We start from the raw sequence: 25,000 nt of genomic DNA on the forward strand, positions 1-25,000 counted from the left end.
AAACTGACATCTTTTCTGACAACAAATAAATAAATGGCTTGAATTTCCTAAGATGAAACACACTGATAGTGGAAAGGTTGAAATCGGATGAAAAATGCGGGGAAAGTAATAAAAAAAAAAACGAGTAAAACCTGTGGTATTTAAAAGCGGGAATTCATGGTAATCAGGAACATTTTGGAACCCGGAAAAACTTTGGCTTAAATGTCCAGGATGAGTGCAGTATGTAGATAGTGGAACAGTTGGAATTGGGCGACACATGTTGAAGTTGTAGAACTTTAAAGACATTTAATGGGAATTATCTGGAAGTTTGGAAAAGTGGCAATTTGTTGAAACACATAGCACATTGGCCTGAGTGAACTGAGTGGTTTGGCGTTGGAATTTTGCGAATCAGTTGAAAATTTTGGAAGTAATAACATTTTTTATTAGAGAATAGGCGTTACAGGAAAAGCGGGATTATTGGGAAAACCGAGAATTTTTCTGACAAAAAAAGAATAAATGGCTTGAATTTCCTAAGACGAAACACACTGATAGTGGAATGGTTAAAATCGGATGAAAAATGTGGGTAAAGTAGTCAAAAAAAAACAATGGGTAAAAACTGTGGTATTTAAAAGCGATAATTCCTGGTAATCAGGAAAATTTTGGAACCAGGAAACACTTTGGCCTGTATGTCCAGGATGAGTGGAGTGTGTAGATAGTGGAACAGTTGTAACTGGGCGACAAATGTTGGAGAACGTTGAAAATTTAATGGGAATAATCTGGAAGTTTGGAAAAGTCGGGAAAAGCAGGAATTTGTTGAAACACATAGCACATTGGCCTGAGTGAACTGAGTAGATTGGCGTTGGAATTTTGCGAATCGGTTTTATCATATATTATGTTAGATCCACTACGGACTGGACTCTCACACTATTATGTTAGATCCACTATGGACTGGACTCTCACACTATTATGTTAGATCCACTATGGACTAGACTCTCACTATTATGTTAGATCCACTATGGACTGGACTCTCACAATATTATGTTAGATCCACTATGGACTGGACTCTCACACTATTACGTTAGATCCACTATGGACTGGACTCTCACAATATTATGTTAGATCCACTATGGACTGGACTCTCACACTATTATGTTAGATCCACTATGGACTGGACTCTCACACTATTATGTTAGATCCACTATGGACTGGACTCTCAAACTATTATGCTAGATCCACTATGGACTGGACTCTCACACTATAATGTTAGATCCACTATGGACTGGACTCTCACACTATAATGTTAGATCCACTATGGACTGGACTCTCACACTATTATGTTAGATCCACTATGGACTGGACTCTCACACTATTATGTTAGATCCACTATGGACTGGACTCTCACTATTATGTTAGATCCACTATGGACTGGACTCTCACACTATTATGTTAGATCCACTATGGACTGGACTCTCACACTATTATGTTAGATCCACTATGGACTGGACTCTCACACTATTATGTTAGATCCACTATGGACTGGACTCTCACACTATTATGTTAGATCCACTATGGACTGGTCTCTCACTTTATGCTAGATCCACTATGGACTGGACTCTCACACTATTATGTTAGATCCACTATGGACTGGACTCTCACTATTATGTTGGATCCACTATGGACTGGACTCTCACACTATTATGTTAGATCCACTATGGACTGGACTCTCACACTATTATGCTAGATCCACTATGGACTGGACTCTCACACTATTATGTTAGATCCACTATGGACTGGTCTCTCACTTTATGCTAGATCCACTATGGACTGGACTCTCACTATTATGTTAGATCCACTATGGACTGGACTCTCACTATTATGTTGGATCCACTATGGACTGGACTCTCACACTATTATGTTAGATCCACTATGGACTGGACTCTCACACTATTATGCTAGATCCACTATGGACTGGACTCTCACACTATTATGCTAGATCCACTATGGACTGGACTCTCACAATATTATGTTAGATCCACTATGGACTGGACTCTCACACTATTATGCTAGATCCACTATGGACTGGACTCTCACTATTATGTTAGATCCACTATGGACTGGACTCTCACACTATTATGCTAGATCCACTATGGACTGGACTCTCACTATTATGTTAGATCCACTATGGACTGGACTCTCACACTATTATGCTAGATCCACTATGGACTGGACTCTCACAATATTATGTTAGATCCACTATGGACTGGACTCTGGGGGGGCCCACATGTGCGGTCCCCTCCAAGGTTTCTCATTGTCTCATTGAGTTTTTTCTTGCCCTGGTGTGGGATCTCGTTGTGGCTTGTGCAGCCCTTTGAGACACTCGTGATTTAGGGCTATATAAGTAAACATTGATTGATTGATTGACTACTTTTGGATTGTTTTGTGTCATGTTTGTGTGTTTTCTCCAAAGTTCTGTTGATTGCAATTCTGAATGTTGTTGGGCCGGGTTTGGTTTTGGAATTGTATTATTGTCAATTATATTGTCGGATGGGTTGATTAAAAAACAAAAAAAAGAATGACAGAAAGGAATAATAACTATTATAAATAAATGAATTTTTGGTGTAGAATACTGTAATGCTGTTTCTCAGCATTCACACAATGATGCCAAAAGGATAAAATATCCCAAATAAATGAAAGACATTGAAATGTTATCAAATGCTGTATAAAATGGAGCAAAGGCAAATAAGTTATTTGTTTCCCTCCAACTTTCTGTGTTTTCTCCCTCTTTTTGCTTGACTCCTCTGCGGCTGGCATGCCGCAGAGGAGTCAAGGATGGGAGAGGGAAAAAAAAAGCAAGGCAATGGCGATGGCATCCCCCATATTCATTTGTTCGGCCGGGCTGCCATTACCATCTGCGCTGAGGCCTCCAAAGCCAAGACCTCACAGATGGATGGAGCAAGCCAGGAGAGGTGATGGATGGAGATGACTTGGAAAGATGAGGAGGCAGCGTACTGGGAGACAAGGAAGGAATTGTGATGAAGGCGGAGGAAGAAGAAAAAAAAAAAGAGTAGGAAGAAGAAAATGTGTAAAGTAAGGAAAAGTATTCACATACAAGGCCCACACATACAAAATAATCTAGGGATTTAATTCATATAAAAACATTTTAACAGGCTACAAGCAATCCCTGCAGGTAGATACGCTCGGATGGTTTATCTATTTCAAGTAGGGATGTCCGATAATGGCTTTTTGCCGATATTCCGATATTGTCCAACTCTTTAATTACCGATACCGATATCAACCGATATATGCAGTCGTGGAATTAACACATTATTATGCCTAATTTGGACAACCAGGTATGGTGAAGATAAGGTACTTTTTTTTTTAAAATTAGTAAAATAAGATAAATAAATTAAAAACATTTTCTTGAATAAAAAAAGAAAGTACAACAATATAAAAACAGTTACATAGAAACTAGTAATGAATGAAAATGAGTAAAATTAAGTGTTAAAGGTTAGTATTATTAGTGGAGCAGCAGCACGCACAATCATGTGTGCTTACGGACTGTATCCCTTGCAGACTGTATTGATATATATTAATATATAATGTAGGAAGCAGAATATTAATAACAGAAAGAAACAACCCTTTTGTGTGAATGAGTGTAAAAACAAACAAAAAACAAAAAAAACAAAAAAAAACGATACCGATAATAAAAAAAAACGATACAGATAATTTCCGATATTACATTTTAACGCATATATCGACATCTCTAATTTCAAGTACAATCAGTATCGTTTATTTTTTGACTGTGCCAATAAAAAACAGGCACTTTGGACACCACTGTAAGGAGGCCCAGAGAAAGACCCTCTCCTCTCATCTGTTGTCATTCAGGCCGTGTCTACATTAAGCCGGATAACTCGTGTGGTGTTCGGGTCTGTGGGACTCGTTTTCATTTTTTATTAAAAGAAAAATGATACACAATTAATTAATTTTTCAAACTGAGACTCACTGACTTTGGCTCATTTTCTGTGAAGAACATACACTACCGTTCAAAAGTTTGGGGTCACCCAAACAATTTAGTGTAATAGCCTTCATTTCTAAGAACAAGAATAGACTGTCGAGTTTCAGATGAAAGTTCTCTTTTTCTGGCCATTTTGAGCGTTTAATTGACCCCACCAATGTGATGCTCCAGAAACTCAATCTGCTCAAAGGAAGGTCAGTTTTGTAGCTTCTGTGACGAGCTAAACTGTTTTCAGATGTGTGAACATGATTGCACAAGGGTTTTCTAATCATCAATTAGCCTTCTGAGCCAATGAGCAAACACATTGTACCATTAGAACACTGGAGTGATAGTTGCTGGAAATGGGCCTCTATACACCTATGTAGATATTGCACCAAAAAGCAGACATTTGCAGCTAGAATAGTCATTTACCACATTAGCAATGTATAGAGTGTATTTCTTTCAAGTTAAGACTAGTTTAAAGTTATCTTCATTGAAAAGTACAGTGCTTTTCCTTCAAAAATAAGGACATTTACATGTGACCCCAAACTTTTGAACGGTAGTGTATATCAGAATACATTAGAGATGTCCGATAATATCGGCCTGCCGATATTATCGGCCGATATATGCGTTAAAATGTAATATCGGAAATTATCGGTATCGTTTTTTTTATTATCGGTATCGTTTATTTTTTTATTTTTTTTATTTTTTATTTTTTTATTAAATCAACATAAAAAACACAAGATACACTTACAATTAGTGCACCAACCCAAAAAACCTCCCTCCCCCATTTACACTCATTCACACAAAAGGGTTGTTTCTTTCTGTTATTAATATTCTGCTTCCTACATTATATATCAATACAGTCTGCAAGGGATACAGTCCGTAAGCACACATGATTGTGCGTGCTGCTGCTCCACTAATAGTACTAACCTTTAACAGTTAATTTTGCTCATTTTCATTCATTACTAGTTTCTATGTAACTGTTTTTGTATTGTTGTACTTTCTTTTTTATTCAAGAAAATGTTTTTAATTTATTTATCTTATTTTACTAATTTTTTTAAAAAGTACCTTATCTTCACAATACCCGGTTGTCCAAATTAGGCATAATAATGTGTTAATTCCACGACTGCATATATCGGTTGATATCGGTTGATATCGGTAATTAAAGAGTTGGACAATATCGGAATATCGGATATCGGCAAAAAGCCATTATCGGACATCCCTATAATACATATTTAATGACCACACACCCCCCCTACACAGTTCTATCACATATAAGATTTCCGGGTCTCTCTCACACACACACACACACACACACACACACACACACACACACACACACACACACACACACACACACACACACACACACACACACACACACACACACACACACACACACACACACACACACACACACACACACACACACACACACACACACACACACACACACACAGCAGGCCTAGACAGGAGGAGGTCGGAGTGTAGGCACACAGAACATCAGAGGGTCAAATGTGCGAGAAAATGAGAGCAGACAGGATGCAGAATCTGGCAGAGAAATTTTCCATGCAACGTTCATGTTGTTGTTACTCAGCCAGCGTTTGTGGGTCTGATGGACCCGTTGCATTTTGTGGCTTTTAATGCCTCAAAATCAAACACTTTCATGTTAAAATACTGAACAGATGGTTTATTGGGATAAGGTAAACATCTGTTCAGTATTTTAACATGAAAGTGTTTGATTGTGAGGCATTAAAAGCCACAAAATGCAACGGGTCCATCAGACCCACAAACGCTGGCTGAGTAACAACAATATGAACATTACACAAGGGTCAAACAAAAAATTAATTAGCCTAAGCCCTGTGTCAGCCACACTAAACCAGCGTTTAAGGTTCCCCTCTTTGGATAATTTTTTACACGGGTAAATAATAAATGGGTTATACTAGTATAGCGCTTTTCTACCTTCAAGGTACTCAAAAACGCTTTGACACTATTTCCACATTCACCCATTCACACACACATTCACACACTGATGGCGGGAGCTGCCATGCAAGGCCTTTAACCACCACCCATCAGGAGCAAGGGTGAAGTGTCTTGCTCAAGGACACAACGGACGTGACGAGGTTGGTAGAAGGTGGGGATCGAACCAGGAGCCCTCAGGTTGCTGGCACAGCCACTCTCCCAACTGCGCCCCCCCCTACGCCCCCCGGTGTTTACCTGTATCTCACCTTTTTTGTAAGGGGCGCCGGAAGTTGGCAGGCCTGTCAGCGATCCTGTTCTGTTTCCCTGTAATGTTTGATCCTGTTCTGTCTCCCTGTAATGTTTGTCTGATCTTGAATGAGATCGCGCTGAAAATTTTAATTTCCCCTCAGGGATTAATAAAGTATTTCTGATTCTGATTTAGATTTAGAGGCAGCCTCAGTGATGTTAACTAAGGAACTCCTGAATAAATAGAGGAGCACGTGGGGCTGTACCTTAGAGCGTGGTGGGAGACTGTAACTGAGTGTGCAGCCCCAGACGTTTCTCCTCATGAGCTAAACTCAACTCTCTCTCTGCCTGATTCCTTGCTTCTGGTCTCGTTTAATAGATAGTTTGGTGCTTGAACCTGACTTTTACAAAGTGAGTTCGGAGAGGAAGTGCCGCCAGGAAGACCTCTCCCACACAGAAGTGACGTCAGGAAGAACGCGCCACAGCCAGCTTCATAATAAAGCTCGGAGCTAACCACTGGAAATATGGAGGCCAGTCATCCGGACATGCCCGTGTTTGTCCTTCTTCTACATGTACAGACACTTGTGGAAACCACACATGAATACCTTAAGAGAAAGCCATTGCAGCTATTTGGGATACAACACTTCTCAGACGGCAAGAGAACTTTCCAATGTCTAAGTCAGCTGTGATTCTACTTAGCGAAAAACTTTGTCCATATGTCGAAGGAGAGACAACGAGAATGCGGGCTCCCGTGGATGTGATAAAACAGGTAGTGTGTGCTTTGTATTACCTGGCCGTCGAGGGAAGAGATACGGAAAACGGCGAATGCTTTTGGACTGGCAAAGCAGACTGTATCAGTTATTGTTCGCCATGTATGTCGCGGACTCAACGTCTAGGTCCAGAGTATATGAAGTCACCAAAAAGGAATGGACAATGAAGGTGAAGGCAGAAGAGTGAGGAGTGTCCTGACCAGATAACTAGATCCCCAGTTTGATTGATGTAAAATGTTCTTTATCACATTGTTTACGTGTCTATTAAAGATTTGATTAATTTACGATGTCTCAGGTGTGATTTGGTAAAGAATCTGGGTATTATTTCCGACCCAACTCTCTCATTTGAGTCACACATTAAGAGTGTTACTAAAACGGCCTTCTTTCATCTCCGTAATATCGCTAAAATTCGTTCCATTTTTGTCCACTAGCGACGCTGAGATCATTATTAATGCGTTCGTTACGTCTCGATTACTGTAACGTATTATTTTCGGGTCTCCCTATGACTATCATTAAAAGATTACAGTCGGTACAAAATGCGGCTGCTAGACTGCTGGACTGGTTGTCCAGAATCGGGACCTTGGGTGGACCGCTCGCCTGTGCATCAGTTGGGGACATCTCTGCGCTGCTGACCTGTCTCCGCTCGAGATGGTCTCCTGTTGGCCCCACTATGGACTGGACTCTCACACTATTATGTTAGATCCACTATGGACTGGACTCTCACACTATTATGTTAGATCCACTATGGACTGGACTCTCACACTATTATGTTAGATCCACTATGGACTGGACTCTCACACTACTATGTTAGATCCACTATGGACTGGACTATCACACTATTATGTTAGATCCACTATGGACTGGACTCTCACACTATTATGTTAGATCCACTATGGACTGGACTCTCAGACTATTATGTTAGATCCACTATGGACTGGACTCTCAGACTATTATGTTAGATCCACTATGGACTGGACTCTCACACTATTATGTTAGATCCACTATGGACTGAACTCTCACACTATTATGTTAGATCAACTATGGACTGAACTCTCACACTATTATGTTAGATCCACTATGGACTGAACTCTCACACTATTATGTTAGATCCCCTATGGACTGGACTCTCACACTATTATGTTAGATCCACTATGGACTGGACTCTCACTATTATGTTAGATCCACTATGGACTGGACTGTCACACTATTATGTTAGATCCACTATGGACTGGACTCTCACACTATTATGTTAGATCAACTATGGACTAAACTCTCACACTATTATGTTAGATCCACTATGGACTGGACTCTCACTATTATGTTAGATCCACTATGGACTGGACTCTCACTATTATGTTAGATCCACTATGGACTGGACTCTCACTATTATGTTAGATCCACTATGGACTGAATTCTCACACTATTATGTTAGATCCACTATGGACTGGACTCTCACACTATTATGTTAGATCCACTATGGACTGGACTCTCACACTATTATGTTAGATCCACTATGGACTGGACTCTCACTATTATGTTAGATCCACTATGGACTGGACTCTCACACTATTATGTTAGATCCACTATGGACTGGACTCTCACACTATTATGTTAGATCCACTATGGACTGGACTCTCACTATTATGTTAGATCCACTATGGACTGGACTCTCACACTATTATGTTAGATCCACTATGGACTGGACTCTCACAATATTAGGTTAGATCCACTATGGACTGGACTATCACACTATTATGTTAGATCCACTATGGACTGAACTCTCACACTATTATGTTAGATCCACTATGGACTGAACTCTCACACTATTATGTTAGATCCACTATGGACTGGACTCTCACACTATTATGTTAGATCCACTATGGACTGAACTCTCACACTATTATGTTAGATCCACTATGGACTGGACTCTCACTATTATGTTAGATCCACTATGGACTGGACTCTCACACTATTATGTTAGATCCACTATGGACTGGACTCTCACTATTATGTTAGATCCACTATGGACTGGACTCTCACACTATTATGGGGGTCCTCTCAAAGGTTCCTCATAGTCATTCACATTGACATCCCACTGGGTTGTGAGGTTTTTCCTTGCTCTTATGGGGGCTCTGAACCGAGGATGTCGTTGTGGCTTGTGCAGCCCTTTGAGACACTTGTGATTTAGGGCTATATAAGTAAACATTGATTGATTGATTCACTACCATAGGGCCCCACAGCACACTGGATTCCAGTTCATTGAAATAGCACAACACTGGATATTGTTCAGATAAGTTACATTTAAGAACTTGCACACAAAGCAACACTGGAGGTGACTATGACGTGCACATTTTCCGCGCATGCATACTAGGTGGCGTGTGTGGACACGGATAAGGTTAGGTGTGAATTACCCCGGATAACCTTATTTTAGGCTTAGTGTAAACAGGGCCTTTAGTGTAGAATGGGCCTCAGGCTGGGTGGGTGTACTCACTGTCACATTTCATGCCCTGGTGGATGAGGCCATACAGCAGAGATCCACAGTGGTCACAAAAGGTGGGACTGCCATAAGAGTGAATCTTGAACTTGTGCTTGCTTCTGGGATCCTGCGGGGACACGAGACCAGGAAGTGTGCTTAGAATGTTGGTAAGATCACTTTTGAAAAACTACGTGTCGTTTAACTATTCGGCAAATAAAAAACATTCATTTTTGTAGCTACAGCGAGCAAAGGGACATTCATAGTGGGATCAGAGCCCAGGATGTGGTTGTGGCTTGTGCAGCCCTTTGAGACACTCGGGATTTAGGGCTATATAAGTAAACATTGATTGATATATTTTTTCCATGTCCCAGAAATGAGACATCTGCTCACCTCAGACATTCTGAAAAAGCAACTGAAGCTTCTTGGTGATGGTTTCATTTACCTGGAGCGACACATTCATTAACAAACATATACTAGAGCAGTGTGTCAGGTTCTAACACTGATGACATCTATTAAACAAGACAAGAAGCAAAGAATCAAACAGAGACATAATTCAATTTGGACCCAATATTGAGGAGAGTCGTCTTTACACTGTAACCTTGTACAGTATCTTAGCACGCTCTGCCAAAAGATTGCATGCCTCCTTCTTTTATTTTGGACCCTACCCGACCACCTGGCCACCGCTGTTTCCAAAGGACAAAGGTCGCAAAAAAGTTCACAGAAAAGGTCGTAAACAATTCACAGAAAAGGTCATTTCAAAAAGAGTTCCATAAAATAGTTCAAAAAGAGTTCGTAAAATACTTCAAAAAGAGGTCCATAAAATAGTTCAAAAAGAGTTTGTAAAATACTTCAAAAAGAGGTCCATAAAATAGTACAAAAAGAGTTTGTAAAATACTTCTAAAAGAGGTCCATAAAATAGTTCAAAAAGAGTTTGTAAAATACTTCAAAAAGAGGTCCATAAAATAGTAGAAAAAGAGTTTGTAAAATACTTCTAAAAGAGTTCCATAAAATAGTACAAAAAGAGTTCGTAAAATACTTCAAAAAGAGGTCCATAAAATAGTACAAAAAGAGTTCGTAAAATACTTCAAAAAGAGGTCCATAAAATAGTCTAAAAAGAGTTCGTAAAATACTTCAAAAAGAGGTCCATAAAATAGTACAAAAAGAGTTTGTAAAATACTTCAAAAAGGTCCATAAAATAGTTCAAAAAGAGTTCGTAAAATACTTAAAAAAGAGGTCCATAAAATAGTTCAAAAAGAGTTTGTAAAATACTTCAAAAAGAGTTCCATAAGATACTTCAAAAAGAGGTCCATAAAATACTTCAAAAAGAGTTCGTAAAATACTTCAAAAAGAGGTCCATAAAATAGTACAAAAAGAGTTCGTAAAATACTTCAAAAAGAGGTCGTCTGGAAATTGGGCAAATTTTTGAGAATTTTTTTTAAATTTCAAGTGCGTTTTATAGTTCAGAAAATCACAAATCGTGTGTTTTGTCTTGTTCATGTGTAACTTCTTTTTTTTGTTACGTTTGCTGACAGTTAAAAATGTTGCCTGTACAGTCAATAAAGGTTTCACACAGCAAGACATTATTTTTAACTCAATATTTCATAAGGGATACTTTGTTTGATACACTAAAAAAATGGAATACCTATTTGCATTTTCAGCACATGCACACACACGTGCACACGCACACACCTTCTTAATTGTTACCTTCTGAGACCTCCAAAAAATGAGTTGGAATTTCACAAGAAAAAAAAACTTAGAATTTTGGCAGTATTATAATAAAAGTCGTCATTTTATTAAACGCAAGTCCAAATTTGACAAGAAAAACTGAACATTTGTGCAATATAATAAAAGTTGGAATTTTACTCAATAACGGTCGCAATTTTACAAGAAAAGTTTAAAATTTAGGCAATTTTATGAAAAGAGTCATAGTTTTACTCGACAGAAGTCACAATTTTATAAGAAAACTTAAAAATTTGGGCATTATAATAATATTTGGAATTTTACTTGTCAAAATTATGACAAAAGTCATAATTTCACTCAAAAATGTTTCACTATTTTACAAGAACAACAAAAACATTGGCAATATTGTGATACAATTCAGAATTTGATATGACAAATGTCCCCATTTTGCATTAAAAACGTAATAATTTTACATTAAAAAGTAATAATTTTACAAGAAAATCTTGCAATATTACAGAAACAGAAACAATATGAGAAATTGTTCCCAATTTTATAAGAAAAAAGTCGACACGTTAAGAGAAAAAGACTGCTTTTAGTTCATTTTTTGTTTGTAATTGGTTTTTAACCTTCATTATTTACTTCATTATTACAGTATGTCTCTATATACATATTTATTTGATACATTTTGGCCAAAGGGGGCGCATTTCAATTTCTTACACACACTTGTTATTTCATATGTTGGCCAGAGGGGGATCACTTCAAATTTGTACACACACTTGTTATTTCATATGTTGACCAGAGGGGGAGCACTTTTAAAAGCGACACACAGTCAATGTGAAAAATCCCTCCTTTTTGGGACCACCCTCATTTTGATAGTAGTCACCACCAGGGGTGCAAATGAGATCTCTATTTTTTGTTTTTTGTAATGTGCTTAAGGTCGATGACAAAGGAGTCAGGGACCACAGATGGCCCCAGTGGCGCACTTTGGGCAACCCAGCTGTAGAAGCTAACTGTTAATGGCCACTATAGTCTTAGTACAATAGTGTAGTTGTTCATCCTATGGTCACATATGGGTTTTCTTACGTCAGCTCCGGAAGTCGTAAAATCAGCTGGCGGGTTTTTTCGGGGATGAATAGGGAAGTCCTTCTTTAGCTTGTTTTATCATATATTGCTGCCTTTGCACCTGTCAATGTTTACTTTTAAATCAACACAAAAAATCCTGACTTTGGAGCAATGTTCACAGACTCTAGTACAGTGGTTCTTTACCTTGTTGGAGGTACCGAACCCCACCAGTTTCATACGCGCATTCACCGAACCCTTCCTTAGTGAAAAATAAAAAAATATGTTTTTCCAAATTCAAGACAAAGTTATATGTTTTTGGTAACACTTTAGTATGGGGAACATGTTCTAAGTAATAAAGACTTAATTTAGAGTTATTTGGTTAGGGTTAGAGGGTTAGGGTTATAATGAGGCCATGCAGAATAAGGCATTAATAAGTACTTAATAATGACTAATTAAGAGCCAATATGTTACTAATTTGCATGTTAATAAGCGACTAATTAATGGTGAATATGTTCCCCATACTAAAGTGTTACCATGTTACAACTACTTTAAGTAAGATGGCGGCGCTTGATAGCGGCAACTTCTTGCAGGCGCTCTTGGAAGTGTAGACTGATTTGGCAAAAATTACCCGTCAATTCAGTCAATTTCACTTACGACCGACATACGATTCTGGATGTGGAGAGATCGGGCCATTTTGGGCTGAAAGATGCGTGTACGGTGGACCTCCTCGCTAGCTTGGGAATTCTTCGCGAGCTACATCCAGCAGTGGCCTTTGAAGCAGCGGGGTCCACTACCAGCGGGGACCGTCAACGAAAGAGACGTAAGCGGTGTGTTCGAAAGCAAAAGCGGGGATGCCGGGCTCGGCTAACAACAAAGCTAAAGGCTTTGTTGTTAGCGGGGCTAACAACAAAGCTAAAGGCTAATCCTCAAAGAAGCGCTAAAATGGAGTCCGTTAAGCTATCAATTCCTCAATATCAATTCCTAGATATGGTCGAAACTATTTAAAGTGCACTACGCATAATAAACGTAACATTAATATTGCTACTACGGATAATTTCAACAAAAACTCCTCAAAACATCCCACTACCTATAATATGGGCTTTTTAAACATAAGATCATTATCCTCCAAAACGTTATTAGTTAATGAGGTCATTAGAGACAACAATCTTGACGTCTTTGGTCTAGCCGAGACCAACGACGTCCCACTGGGGTGAGTTTTACTTGCCCGTATGCGGGCTCTGTACCGAGGATGTCGTTGTGGCTTGTGCAGCCCTTTGAGACACTTGTGATTTAGGGCTATATAAATAAACATTGATTGATTGATTGATTGACTGCTTTTTGCAGATGATGTGGTCCTGATGGCTTCATCCGGCCAGGATCTTCAGCTCTCGCTGGATCGGTTCACAGCCGAGTGTGAAGCGACTGGGATGAGAATCAGCACCTCCAAGTCCGAGTCCATGGTTCTCGCCCGGAAAAGGGTGGAGTGCCATCTCCGGGTTGGGGAGGAGACTCTGCCCCAAGTGGAGGAGTTCAAGTACCTAGGAGTCTTGTTCACGAGTGAGGGAAGAGTGGATCGTGAGATCGACAGGCGGATCGGTGCGGCGTCTTCAGTAATGCGGACGCTGTATCGATCCGTTGTGGTGAAGAAGGAGCTGAGCCGGAAGGCAAAGCTCTCAATTTACCGGTCGATCTACGTTCCCATCCTCACCTATGGTCATGAGCTTTGGGTTATGACCGAAAGGACGGCCGAAATGAGTTTCCTCCACCGGGTGGCGGGGCTCTCCCTTAGAGATAGGGTGAGAAGCTCTGTCATCCGGGGGGGAGCTCAAAGTAAAGCCGCTGCTCCTCCACATGGAGAGGAGCCAGATGAGGTGGTTCGGGCATCTGGTCAGGATGCCACCCGAACGCCTCCCTAGGGAGGTGTTTAGGGCACGTCCAACCGGTAGGAGGCCACGGGGAAGACCCAGGACACGTTGGCAAGACTATGTCTCCCGGCTGGCCTGGGAACGCCTTGGGATCCCCCGGGAGGAGCTGGACGAAGTGGCTGGGGAGAGGAAAGTCTGGGCTTCCCTGCTTAGGCTGCTGCCCCCGCGACCCGACCCCGGATAAGCGGAAGAAGATGGATGGATGGATGGATGATTGATTGATTGATTTTACTGGTGCACAAAATGAAGCGTGCATGAACATCACCTTGTTCAAACAACAAAACCAACACAAACTCACAACAAATTACACATCTGAAAACCAGTCAGCTGTTGCCGTATCCGTAATACGCCGATAGGGAGAAGTTTTTATTTACACGACGAGTCGGGTGTGTCTTGACCGCCGCCGAACCCCTGAGCCCGACTCACCGAACCCCTAGGGTTCCATCCAACCCAGGTTAAGAACCACTGCTCTAGTATTTGGCTCTCTATTAGATGCAATGGTTTTTCCGTATTGGGACCATGATTTCGGTCCTAACTTGTTCACACCTCCTAGATAGATAGATAGATAGATAGATAGATAGATAGATAGATAGATAGATAGATAGATAGATAGATAGATAGATAGATAGATAGATAGATAGTACTTTATTGATTCCTTCAGGAGAGTTCCCTCAGGAAAATTAAAATTCCGGCAGCAGTGTACAGAATTGAGATCGAATTTAAAAAAGTAAATAATGGGGGTATAAATGGAAACAAAATAGAAAAATATTACAGTAGAAAACAAAAAGCATCAATGAGAATACAAATATAAGAGTAAAATAAGAATATAACAAGAGAAACTAGGCATTAGTGACCATGTTATGAAAACGTATTACACTGTTATTGTTTTGCATCCCCCGTCATTCTAGTACCCCCCTCCCTCCCAGAGAGGAGTTGTACAGTCTAATGGCGTGTGGGACAAAGGAGTTTTTTAGTCTATTAGTCCTGCACTTGGGATGAAGCAGTCTAGCACTGAACAGGCTCATCTGGCTACTGACAACGGTATGCAGAGGGTGACTGGCATCATCCAGGATGCTCACTAGTTTTTCCACAGTCCTCTTCTCTGCCACCGTCACCAGTGAGTCCAGTTTTAGTCCGATCGTAGAACCGGCCCGCCTGATCAGTTTCTCCAGTCTGGAGCTGTCCTTCTTAGATATACTGCCCCCCAGCACACTACGATGTAGTACAGAACACTGGCAACCACAGACTGGTAGTACATCCACAATAGTTTTTTACAGACGTTGAAGGAGTGCAGCCTCCTCAGAAAGTACAGCCTGCTCTGTCCTTTCCTGTACAAGTGGTCCGTGTTAACAGTCCAGTCCAGCTTGTTGTCCACCCACACCCCGAGGTACTTGTATGAGTCCACGGTCTGTACCTCGACTCCCTCGATCACAATAGGTTGTGACCTTGGACTCGACCTCCCGAAGTCAATGACCAGCTCCTTGGTCTTTGAAGGGTTGAGCTGCAAGAGGTTCCTGTGGCACCAGACAACAAAGTCCCTCACCAGCCTCCGAAACTCCTCCTCTCTGCCGTCCCTGATGCACCCGACGATGGCTGTGTCATCCGCGTACTTCTGGATGTGACACAGCTCTGAGTTGTAGCAGAAGTCAGCGGTGTACAGGGTGAAGAGAAGAGGGGCCAGCACCGTTCCCTGCGGTGCTCCGGTGCTGCTGATCACAGTGTCAGATGTGATGTCCTTCAGTCTGACGTACTGTGGCCTATCGGTGAGGTAGTCTGAAATCCAGGCAACCAGGCAGGGATCCACTCGCATTCTGTCCAGCTTGTCCTGGAGTAGGCGGGGCTGGATAGTATTAAAGGCACTCGAGAAGTCCAGGAACAGGATCCTCACAGCGCCATTTCCTCATATGGAAGCTACTTTTCCTTCTTGATGTCTCAAGAAGGGTAGAAATAAAAGAACACACAGAGCAAAAAAGGGATTTGTTGAGTCGTTAGGTGTGATTGGCAGGCAAATTATGGGTGCAGGAACATTCTAATTAGCATGATGCTTTTCTATTTTTTGCACGTTGGCATCCGACGTTTGCTGAAGTATCACCGTAGGGAGGAGGGAGGTAGAAAAAAACAAAAAAAAACCAGATGGTGCGGTAATTCATGCCTCTCCTGTCCTGTCCTGGTCCTTCTGGGTCTTCCTCCTTTTGTATTCCATTTTGGCTCCTTGTATTCTGAGTGGGTTTATCCTCAAAGAGCCTCGCGAGCACCCGTGACTGGGGCGGCAATAAAGGAGATAATATCTACCTCCCGTCTAGTTTTCTCATTTTGACATTATCAGCTTTTTGCTGCGACGACTCGCCACATTCTTCTAACTATGTCAACCCTCGGGTGAACGGCGAACCTGTGAGTTGCTGATGGAAACAAATTCAGTGCCAGGACCTTCGTTTATTCATCCTTCTACCTGCCAAAAGTATTTGGCCACCTGCCTTTACTCACATATGAACTTGAAGTGCCATCCCATGGAATCGTCCAACGTGTTCTGGTATCCTGGAGCATTCAAAGTTCCTTTCACTGGAACTAAGGTGTTAGAATAATTGTTTCTAAATGATCCCAAAAGCTTTGTATCACATTGAGTTCCTGGCAGGGGGACGGGAGCTGTCTTTGGGGCCTACCAGGAGGAAGGCTCGTAAAACTCCACCGTGACTTTAAAGCGGACAGATGGCAGGATCTGCCCAATTTCCAGACGAACTCTTTTTGAAGTATTTTACGAACCCTGTTTGAACTATTTTACGACATCTTCTTTTGAACTGTTCTGTAACCGAAGGCTTTGATTGATTGATTGATTGATTGATTGATTGATTGAGACTTTTATTAGTAGGTTGCACAGTGAAGTACATATTCCGTACAATTGACCACTAAATGGCAACACCCGAATAAGTTTTTCAACTTGTTTAAGTCGGGGTCCACTTAAATTGATTCATGATACAGATATATACTATCATACTATCATCATAATATAGTCATCACACAAGATAATCACATTGAATTATTTACATTATTTACAATCAGGGGTGTGGAGGGGGGCGGGGGGGTAGGATATGGACATCAAGTAGTGGACATAGAGAGAGAGAGAGAGAGAGAGACAGAGAGAGAGAGAGAGATATCAGAAGGCATAAGAAAAAGTATCTGCATTTGATTGTTTACATTTGATTATTAGCAATCCGGGGAGGGTGTTAGTTTAGGGTTGTAGCTGCCTGGAGGTGAACTTTTATTGCGGTTTTGAAGGAGGATAGAGATGCCCTTTCTTTTATACCAGTTGGGAGCGCATTCCACATTGATGTGGCATAGAAAGAGAATGAGTTAAGACCTTTGTTAGTTCGGAATCTGGGTTTAACGTGGTTAGTGGAGCTCCCCCTGGTGTTGTGGTTATGGCGGTCATTTACTTTAAGGAAGTAGTTTGACATGTACTTCGGTATCAGGGAGGTGTAGTGGATTTTATAGACTAGGCTCAGTGCAAGTTGTTTAACTCTGTCCTCCACCTTGAGCCAGCCCACTTTAGAGAAGTGGGTAGGAGTGAGGTGGGATCTGGGGTGGAGGTCTAGAAGTAACCTGACTAGCTTGTTCTGAGATGTTTGGAGTTTAGATTTGAGGGTTTTGGAGGTGCTGGGGTACCAGGAGGTGCATGCGTAATCGAAAAAGGGTTGAACGAGAGTTCCTGCCAGAATCCTCAAGGTGCTTTTGTTGACCAGAGAGGAAATTCTGTAGAGAAATCTCGTTCGTTGGCAACGCTGTTTACGACCCACTTCCCTCTGAAAACAGCTGTGGTCAGGTGGGGGGGAGAAAGTCAAATAAAGAAGAAGGAGTGCAATCTTCTGGCAGAGGGTGGGTGACACTGTAAGAGGTTACAGGTCGACACGTTTTCTCCTCAATATTGAGTCCAAATTGAATTCTGCCTCCGTTTGATTCGTTGCCTCTTGTCTTGTTTAATAGATGTCATCAGTGTTTGAACCTGACATAAGGGGCCAAGTCCAACTCCTGAAAAAACAACCCCACACCATAATTCCTCCTCCACCAAATTTCACACTCGGCCCAATGCAGTCCGAAATGTAGCGTTCTCCTGGCAACCTCCAAACCCAGACTGGTCCATCAGATTGCCAGATGGAAAACAAGACTGAGAAAGTTGAGCAATGCTCATCAAAACACTTATTTGGAACATCCCACAGGTGAACAGGCTAATTGGGAACAGGTGGGTGCCATGATTGGGTATAAAAGCAGCTTCCATGAAATGCTCAGTCATTCACAAACAAGGACGGGGCGAGGGTCACCACTTTGTCAACAAATGCCTGAGCAAATTGTTTAAGAACAACATTTCCCAACCAGCTATTGCAAGGAATTGAGGGATTTCACCATCTACGCTCCGTAATATCATCAAAAGGTTCAGAGAATCTGGAGAAATCACTGCACGTAAGCAGCAAGGTTGAAAACCAACATTGAATGCATCAAAAAGCGACATCAGTGTGTAAAGGATATCACCACGTGGGCTCAGGAACACGTCAGAAAACCACTGTCAGTAACTACAGTTGGTCGCTACATCTGTGAGTGCAGGTTAAAACTCTACTATGCAAAGCCAAAGCCATTTATCAACAACACCCAGAAATGCCGCCGGCTTCGCTGGGCCCGAGCTCATCTAAGATGGACTGATGCAAAGCGTAAAAGTGTTCTGTGGTCTGACGAGTCCACATTTCAAACTGTTTTTGGAAACTGTGGACGTTGTGTCCTCCGGACCAGAACAATCCGGATTGTTCTAGGCGCAAAGTGTAAAAGGCAGCATGTGTGATGGTATGGGGGTGTATTAGTGGCCAAGACATGGGTAACTTACACATCTGTGAAGGCACCATTAATGCTGAAAGGTACATACAGCTTTTGGAGCAACATATGTTGCCATCCAAGCAACGTCTTTCTCATGGACGCCCCTGCTTATTTCAGCAAGACAATGCCAAGCCAGGTGTTACAACAGCGTGGCTTCATAGTAAAAGAGTGCGGGTACTAGACTGGCCTGCCTGTAGTCCAGACATTGAAAATATGAAGGCTAAAATATGAGAAGGGAGACTGTTGAACAACTTAAGCTGTACATCAAGCAAGAATGGGAAAGAATTCCACTTCAAAAATGTGTCTCCTCAGTTCCCAAACCTTTACTGAGTGTTGTTAAAAGGAAAGGCCATGTAACAGTGGTAAAAAAAAAAGCCTTTTTTGCAATGTGTTGCTGCCATTCAATTCGAAGTTCATGATTATTTGCAAAAAATAACAAAGTTTCTCAGTGTGAACATGAAATATCTTGTCTTTGCAGTCTATTCAATTGAATATACACCACCGTTCAAAAGTTTGGGGTCACCCAAACAATTTTGTGGAATAGCCTTCATTTCTAAGAACAAGAATAGACTGTCGAGTTTCAGATGAAAGTTCTCTTTTTCTGGCCATTTGGAGCGTTTAATTGACCCCACCAATGTGATGCTCCAGAAACTCAATCTGCTCAAAGGAAGGTCAGTTTTGTAGCTTCTGTAACGAGCTAAAGTGTTTTCAGATGTGTGAACATGATTGCACAAGGGTTTTCTAATCATCAATTAGCCTTCCGAGCCAATGAGCAAACACCTTGTACCTAGGGCTGCAATTAACGATTAATTTGATAATCAATTAATCTGTTGATTATTACTTCGATTAATCGATTAATAATCGGATAAAAGAGACAAACTACATTTCTGTCCTTTCCAGTATTTTATTTTAAAAAAACAGCATACTGGCACCATACTTATTTTGATTATTGTTTCTCAGCTGTTTGTACATGTTGCAGTTTATAAATAAAGGTTTATTTAAAAATACAAAAAAATAAAAATGAAACAATTTTTTTTTTTTAATTTTTTTTTTTTTTTTAAAGCCTCTGCGCATGCGCATAGCATAGATCCAACGAATTGATGACTAAATTAATCGCCAACTATTTTTATAATCGATTTTAATCGATTTAATCGATTAGTTGTTGCAGCCCTAATTGTACCATTAGAACACTGGAGTGATAATTGATGGAAATGGGCCTCTATACACCTATGTAGATATTGCACTAAAAACCAGGGGCCGTACTTATCAAGCCTCTTAGAGTGCCATTTTACACTTAAGTCTTGAGAATTTGCGAAATTTAGTCCTACTCTCAAACTTAAGAATAAAAGCTTTTTATCAATGTTCTTAAGTCTAAGAATCACTCCTACTCTCCACGATATTTAAGAGACCTTCAGAGGTGTCTTAAGTGGTTAGGAGTTGCCAGCAGGGGATGGCACTGAGGCGAGAGAGACGTGCGCGAACGTTCAGGGAACGGAACAATGTTTTGTTTTTTTTGATGACGAGCAGCTGATCAAACGGTATCGTTTAGACAGAGCGGATATTATTTTTGTCACAGATTTAATACTTTTCGATTCCATGTTGATTTCTGCATGTGTCTGCAGTGGGCTAGTATATATAGAGCCACCCACACCAGTTTCAAATTAGTTGCCTAATTAATGAATTGGAAAGAAAATGTTATGACAGTAGCGTATGTGTGTGGCCGTGAGGTGAGTGACGTCAGTGAGTGTGTGGGCGAGAGAAGAGAAGGAGCGGTAGCGTGAGTGCCGGCGGGGACTAGTTTGTTTTGTATTATTTTGTAGTTTATTGTCAAAATATACACTCCCATTGTCCACTTAAATATTTCCAAGATATTTCTTTATTCTTAGACAAGGGATTCCCTTCCGTGATTGGTCATTTCTATGGACACAGAAATGACGTCACCTAAAATTGCGTTTACGGCACATAGTAATGTCGTAATTCAGCTCTGAGTGTGACACTTAAGATTCAGTCCTACACTTCGCTGAAAGTGTGAGTAAGACGCTTGATAACTAACTTTTAAGTGCAGCTTTCAGCGAAGAATTTATTTACTCTTAAGTCAACTCTTAGCAGACTTCTTAGGAGTAATTCTAAGAAGCTTGATAAGTACGGCCCCAGACATTTGCAGCTAGAATAGCCATTTAGCACATTAGCAATGTATAGAGTGTATTTCTTTCAAGTTAAGACTAGTTTAAAGTTATCTTCATTGAAAAGTACAGTGCTTTTCCTTCAAAAAATAAGGACATTTCGATGTGACCCCAAACTTTTGAACGGTAGCGTAAGTTGAAAAGGATTTTGCAAATCCTTAATTTTGTTTACGAATTACACAACGTGACAACTTCACTGCTTTTGCCTTTTGTCGAACCATTTCTTTTCAAAAGGCGTGTTACATTTTAAAATGCTGTTTTGGGAGGCGAGCACCAATAACATTGATTTCAATTAATTTCAGCAAGAGACGCTGATTTGAGATACAAGTGTAGAAAGTTAAGAACCAATTAACCTACTAAGACCGTAAGTTAAGTGCTGCAGCTTTAAAACCGAGGCAGAAGGAACACTCATCTAAATCCCAGTCAGCCACTAACTGCCATGTTGCCACGGCAGCTGTAATAACATCTCATTATTATTCGGAAATGTTGGGCAGCAAAGTGACAGCTGATTTGATGTACACAGCAGGGGGCTAATTATTGAACTGCTTGTGTGTACAACGTGGAGTGTCATTTCCACAACGCCACTTCAATCACTTCTGAGACATACAGTATGACATCGCTTCATAACACTGCAGTACTGCATGGTAAACATGTTCACGTCTTTCACTCCTCTGTACTGAAGTGAAACCCCAGACTTGGTTGAAGAATGATCAGAGAACATGGACATGATCCATGGTGTCACTCGTGGAGACTGAACGCACACCGACACGGGAAGACGAGATGAGTTGAGAGCAGAAAGAACCATTCCTCAGGATCGTTAGCACAGATTTGAAATCAGGCAATTTACTGTAGGAGATCTGTGTTGGCTATGACAAGACCACAGCAGAACCCTGAGAAGAAGGTTGGGGACGTCCCTGCGCTGCTGACCTGTCTCTGCTCGGTATGGTCTCCTGCTGGCCCCACTAAGGACTGGACTCTCACAATATTATGTTAGATCCACTATGGACTGGACTCTCACACTATTATGTTAGATGCACTATGGACTGGACTCTCACACTATTATGTTAGATCCACTATGGACTGGACTCTCACCCTATAATGTTAGATCTACTATGGACTGGACATTCACAATATAATGCTAGATCCACTATGGACTGGACTCTCACTATTATGTTAGATCCACTATGGACTGGACTCTCACTATTATGTTAGATCCACTATGGACCGGACTCTCACTATTATGTTAGATCCACTATGGACTGGACTCTCACTATTATGTTAGATCCACTATGGACTGGACTCTCACACTATTATGTTAGATCCACTATGGACTGGACTCTCACTATTATGTTAGATCCACTATGGACTGGACTCTCACACTATTATGTTACATCCACTATGGACTGGACTCTCACTATTATGTTAGATCCACTATGGACTAGACTCTCACACTATTATGTTAGATCCACTATGGACTGGACTCTCACAATATTATGTTAGATCCACTATGGACTGGACTCTCACTATTATATTAGATCCACTATGGACTGGACTCTCACACTATTATGTTAGATCCACTATGGACTGGACTCTCACTATTATGTTAGATCCACTATGGACTGGACTCTCACACTATTATGTTAGATCCACAATGGACTGGACTCTCACACTATTATGTTAGATCCACTATGGACTGGACTCTCACTATTATGTTAGATCCACTATGGACTGGACTCTCACACTATTATGCTAGATCCACTATGGACTGGACTCTCACACTATTATGTTAGATCCACTATGGACTGGACTCTCACACTATTATGTTAGATCCACTATGGACTGGACTCTCACTATTATGTTAGATCCACTTTGGACTGGACTCTCACACTATTATGTTAGATCCACTATGGACTGGACTCTCACACTATTATGTTAGATCCACTATGGACTGGACTCTCACACTATTATGTTAGATCCACTATGGACTGGACTCTCACACTATTATGTTAGATCCACTATGGACTGGACTCTCACTATTATGTTAGATCCACTATGGACTGGACTCTCACTATTATGTTAGATCCACTATGGACTGGACTCTCACACTATTATGTCAGACCGACTCGACGTCCATTGCATCCACGACTGTATATATCGGTATCGGTTGATATCGGAATCGGTAATTAAGAGTTGGACAATATCGGAATATCGGATATCGACAAAAAAGACATTATCGGACATCTCTAATATTTACATAATATATGTACAGTATATGATATATTATATGTTTATATCATATATACAATATATAACAATTAGCATTGGAAAAATAGTTTTGAATGTGAAGAAAATTAGGGATGTCCGATAATGGCTTTTTGCCGATATCCGATATTCCGATATTGTCCAACTCTTTAATTACCGATACCGATATCAACCGATACCGATATCAACCGATATATGCAGTCGTGGAATTAACACATTATTATGCCTAATTTGGACAACCATGTATGGTGAAGATAAGGTACTTTTTTTAAAAATTAGTAAAATAAGATAAATAAATTAAAATTAACACATTATTATGCCTAATTTGGACAACCGGGTATGGTGAAGATAAGGTACTTTTTTTTAAAAATTAGTAAAATAAGATAAATAAATTAAAATTAACACATTATTATGCCTAATTTGGACAACCGGGTATGGTGAAGATAAGGTACTTTTTAAAAAAATTAGTAAAATAAGATAAATAAATTAAAATTAACACATTATTATGCCTAATTTGGACAACCAGGTATGGTGAAGATAAGGTCCTTTTTAAAAAAATTAGTAAAATAAGATAAATAAATTAAAATTAACACATTATTATGCCTAATTTGGACAACTGGGTATGGTGAAGATAAGGTACTTTTTTTTAAAAATTAGTAAAATAAGATAAATAAATTAAAATTAACACATTATTATGCCTAATTTGGACAACCGGGTATGGTGAAGATAAGGTACTTTTTAAAAAAATTAGTAAAATAAGATAAATAAATTAAAAACATTTTCTTGAATAAAAAAGAAAGTACAACAATATAAAACAGTTACATAGAAACTAGTAATGAATGAAAATTAGTAAAATTAACTGTTAAAGGTTAGTACTATTAGTGGAGCAGCAGCACGCACAATCATGTGTTACGGACTGTATCCCTTGCAGACTGTATTGATATATATTGATATATAATGTAGGAAGCAGAATATTAATAACAGAAAGAAACAACCCTTTTGTGTGAATGAGTGTAAATGGGGGAGGGAGGTTTTTTGGGTTGGTGCACTAATTGTAAGTGTATCTTGTGTTTTTTATGTTGATTTAATTAAAAAAAAAAAAAAACTAACAACAAAAACGATACCGATAATAAAAAAAAACGATACCGATAATTTCCGATATTACATTTTAACGCATATATCGGCCGATAATAAAATGTTTATTCTCCAGTAAGCCATTGTTGCCAATGAAGTGAGGTGGTTAAGAGTGTGCAGTATTGAGTCGGTGTTCTGCAGGCTCTGTTGGAAAGCTGTGTTAGTTCTGGAGTGTTTTCCCTGGTAAATGAAACATGACAAGGCATTAGGATATCAAACACAACATCCAAACACACACACATGCGCACACAAATGAAGGAGCTCATTACAGTAGAGTGGTGCGGCCAGTGATCCCTATAAGCAGGCTCACCGGATTAAAAGTTGATTCCCCTCCGCGATTAGATGCGGCGAGTAGATTAGTTATGATGATGTCCTCTGAGGCACACCGATAGGGCTTGTCGCGTGACGTCATGTAAATGGCACACACAAAAACCCGCCTTTTATCCTTTCCCGTAGTGCTGTTATTA

The 25,000-nt window shown here is 40.3% G+C and overlaps 1 protein-coding gene across 1 annotated transcript in view; it reads right to left on the minus strand.

Moving 5' to 3' along the window:
• Positions 1-2,916: 2,916 nt before the first annotated feature.
• Positions 2,917-25,000, minus strand: part of LOC133642937 (protein kinase C alpha type-like) — a 175,606-nt gene continuing 153,522 nt past the window's right edge. The window contains exons 4-5 of the mRNA XM_062037360.1: positions 9,446-9,557; positions 2,917-2,987 (exon numbers count right to left, since the gene is read on the minus strand). Coding sequence (XP_061893344.1) covers positions 2,917-2,987; positions 9,446-9,557 — 183 coding nt within the window. The remainder of the gene's footprint in view (positions 2,988-9,445; positions 9,558-25,000) is intronic.

Source organism: Entelurus aequoreus, linkage group LG25 (genome assembly GCF_033978785.1).
Source record: "Entelurus aequoreus isolate RoL-2023_Sb linkage group LG25, RoL_Eaeq_v1.1, whole genome shotgun sequence".
Taxonomy (NCBI): domain Eukaryota; kingdom Metazoa; phylum Chordata; class Actinopteri; order Syngnathiformes; family Syngnathidae; genus Entelurus; species Entelurus aequoreus.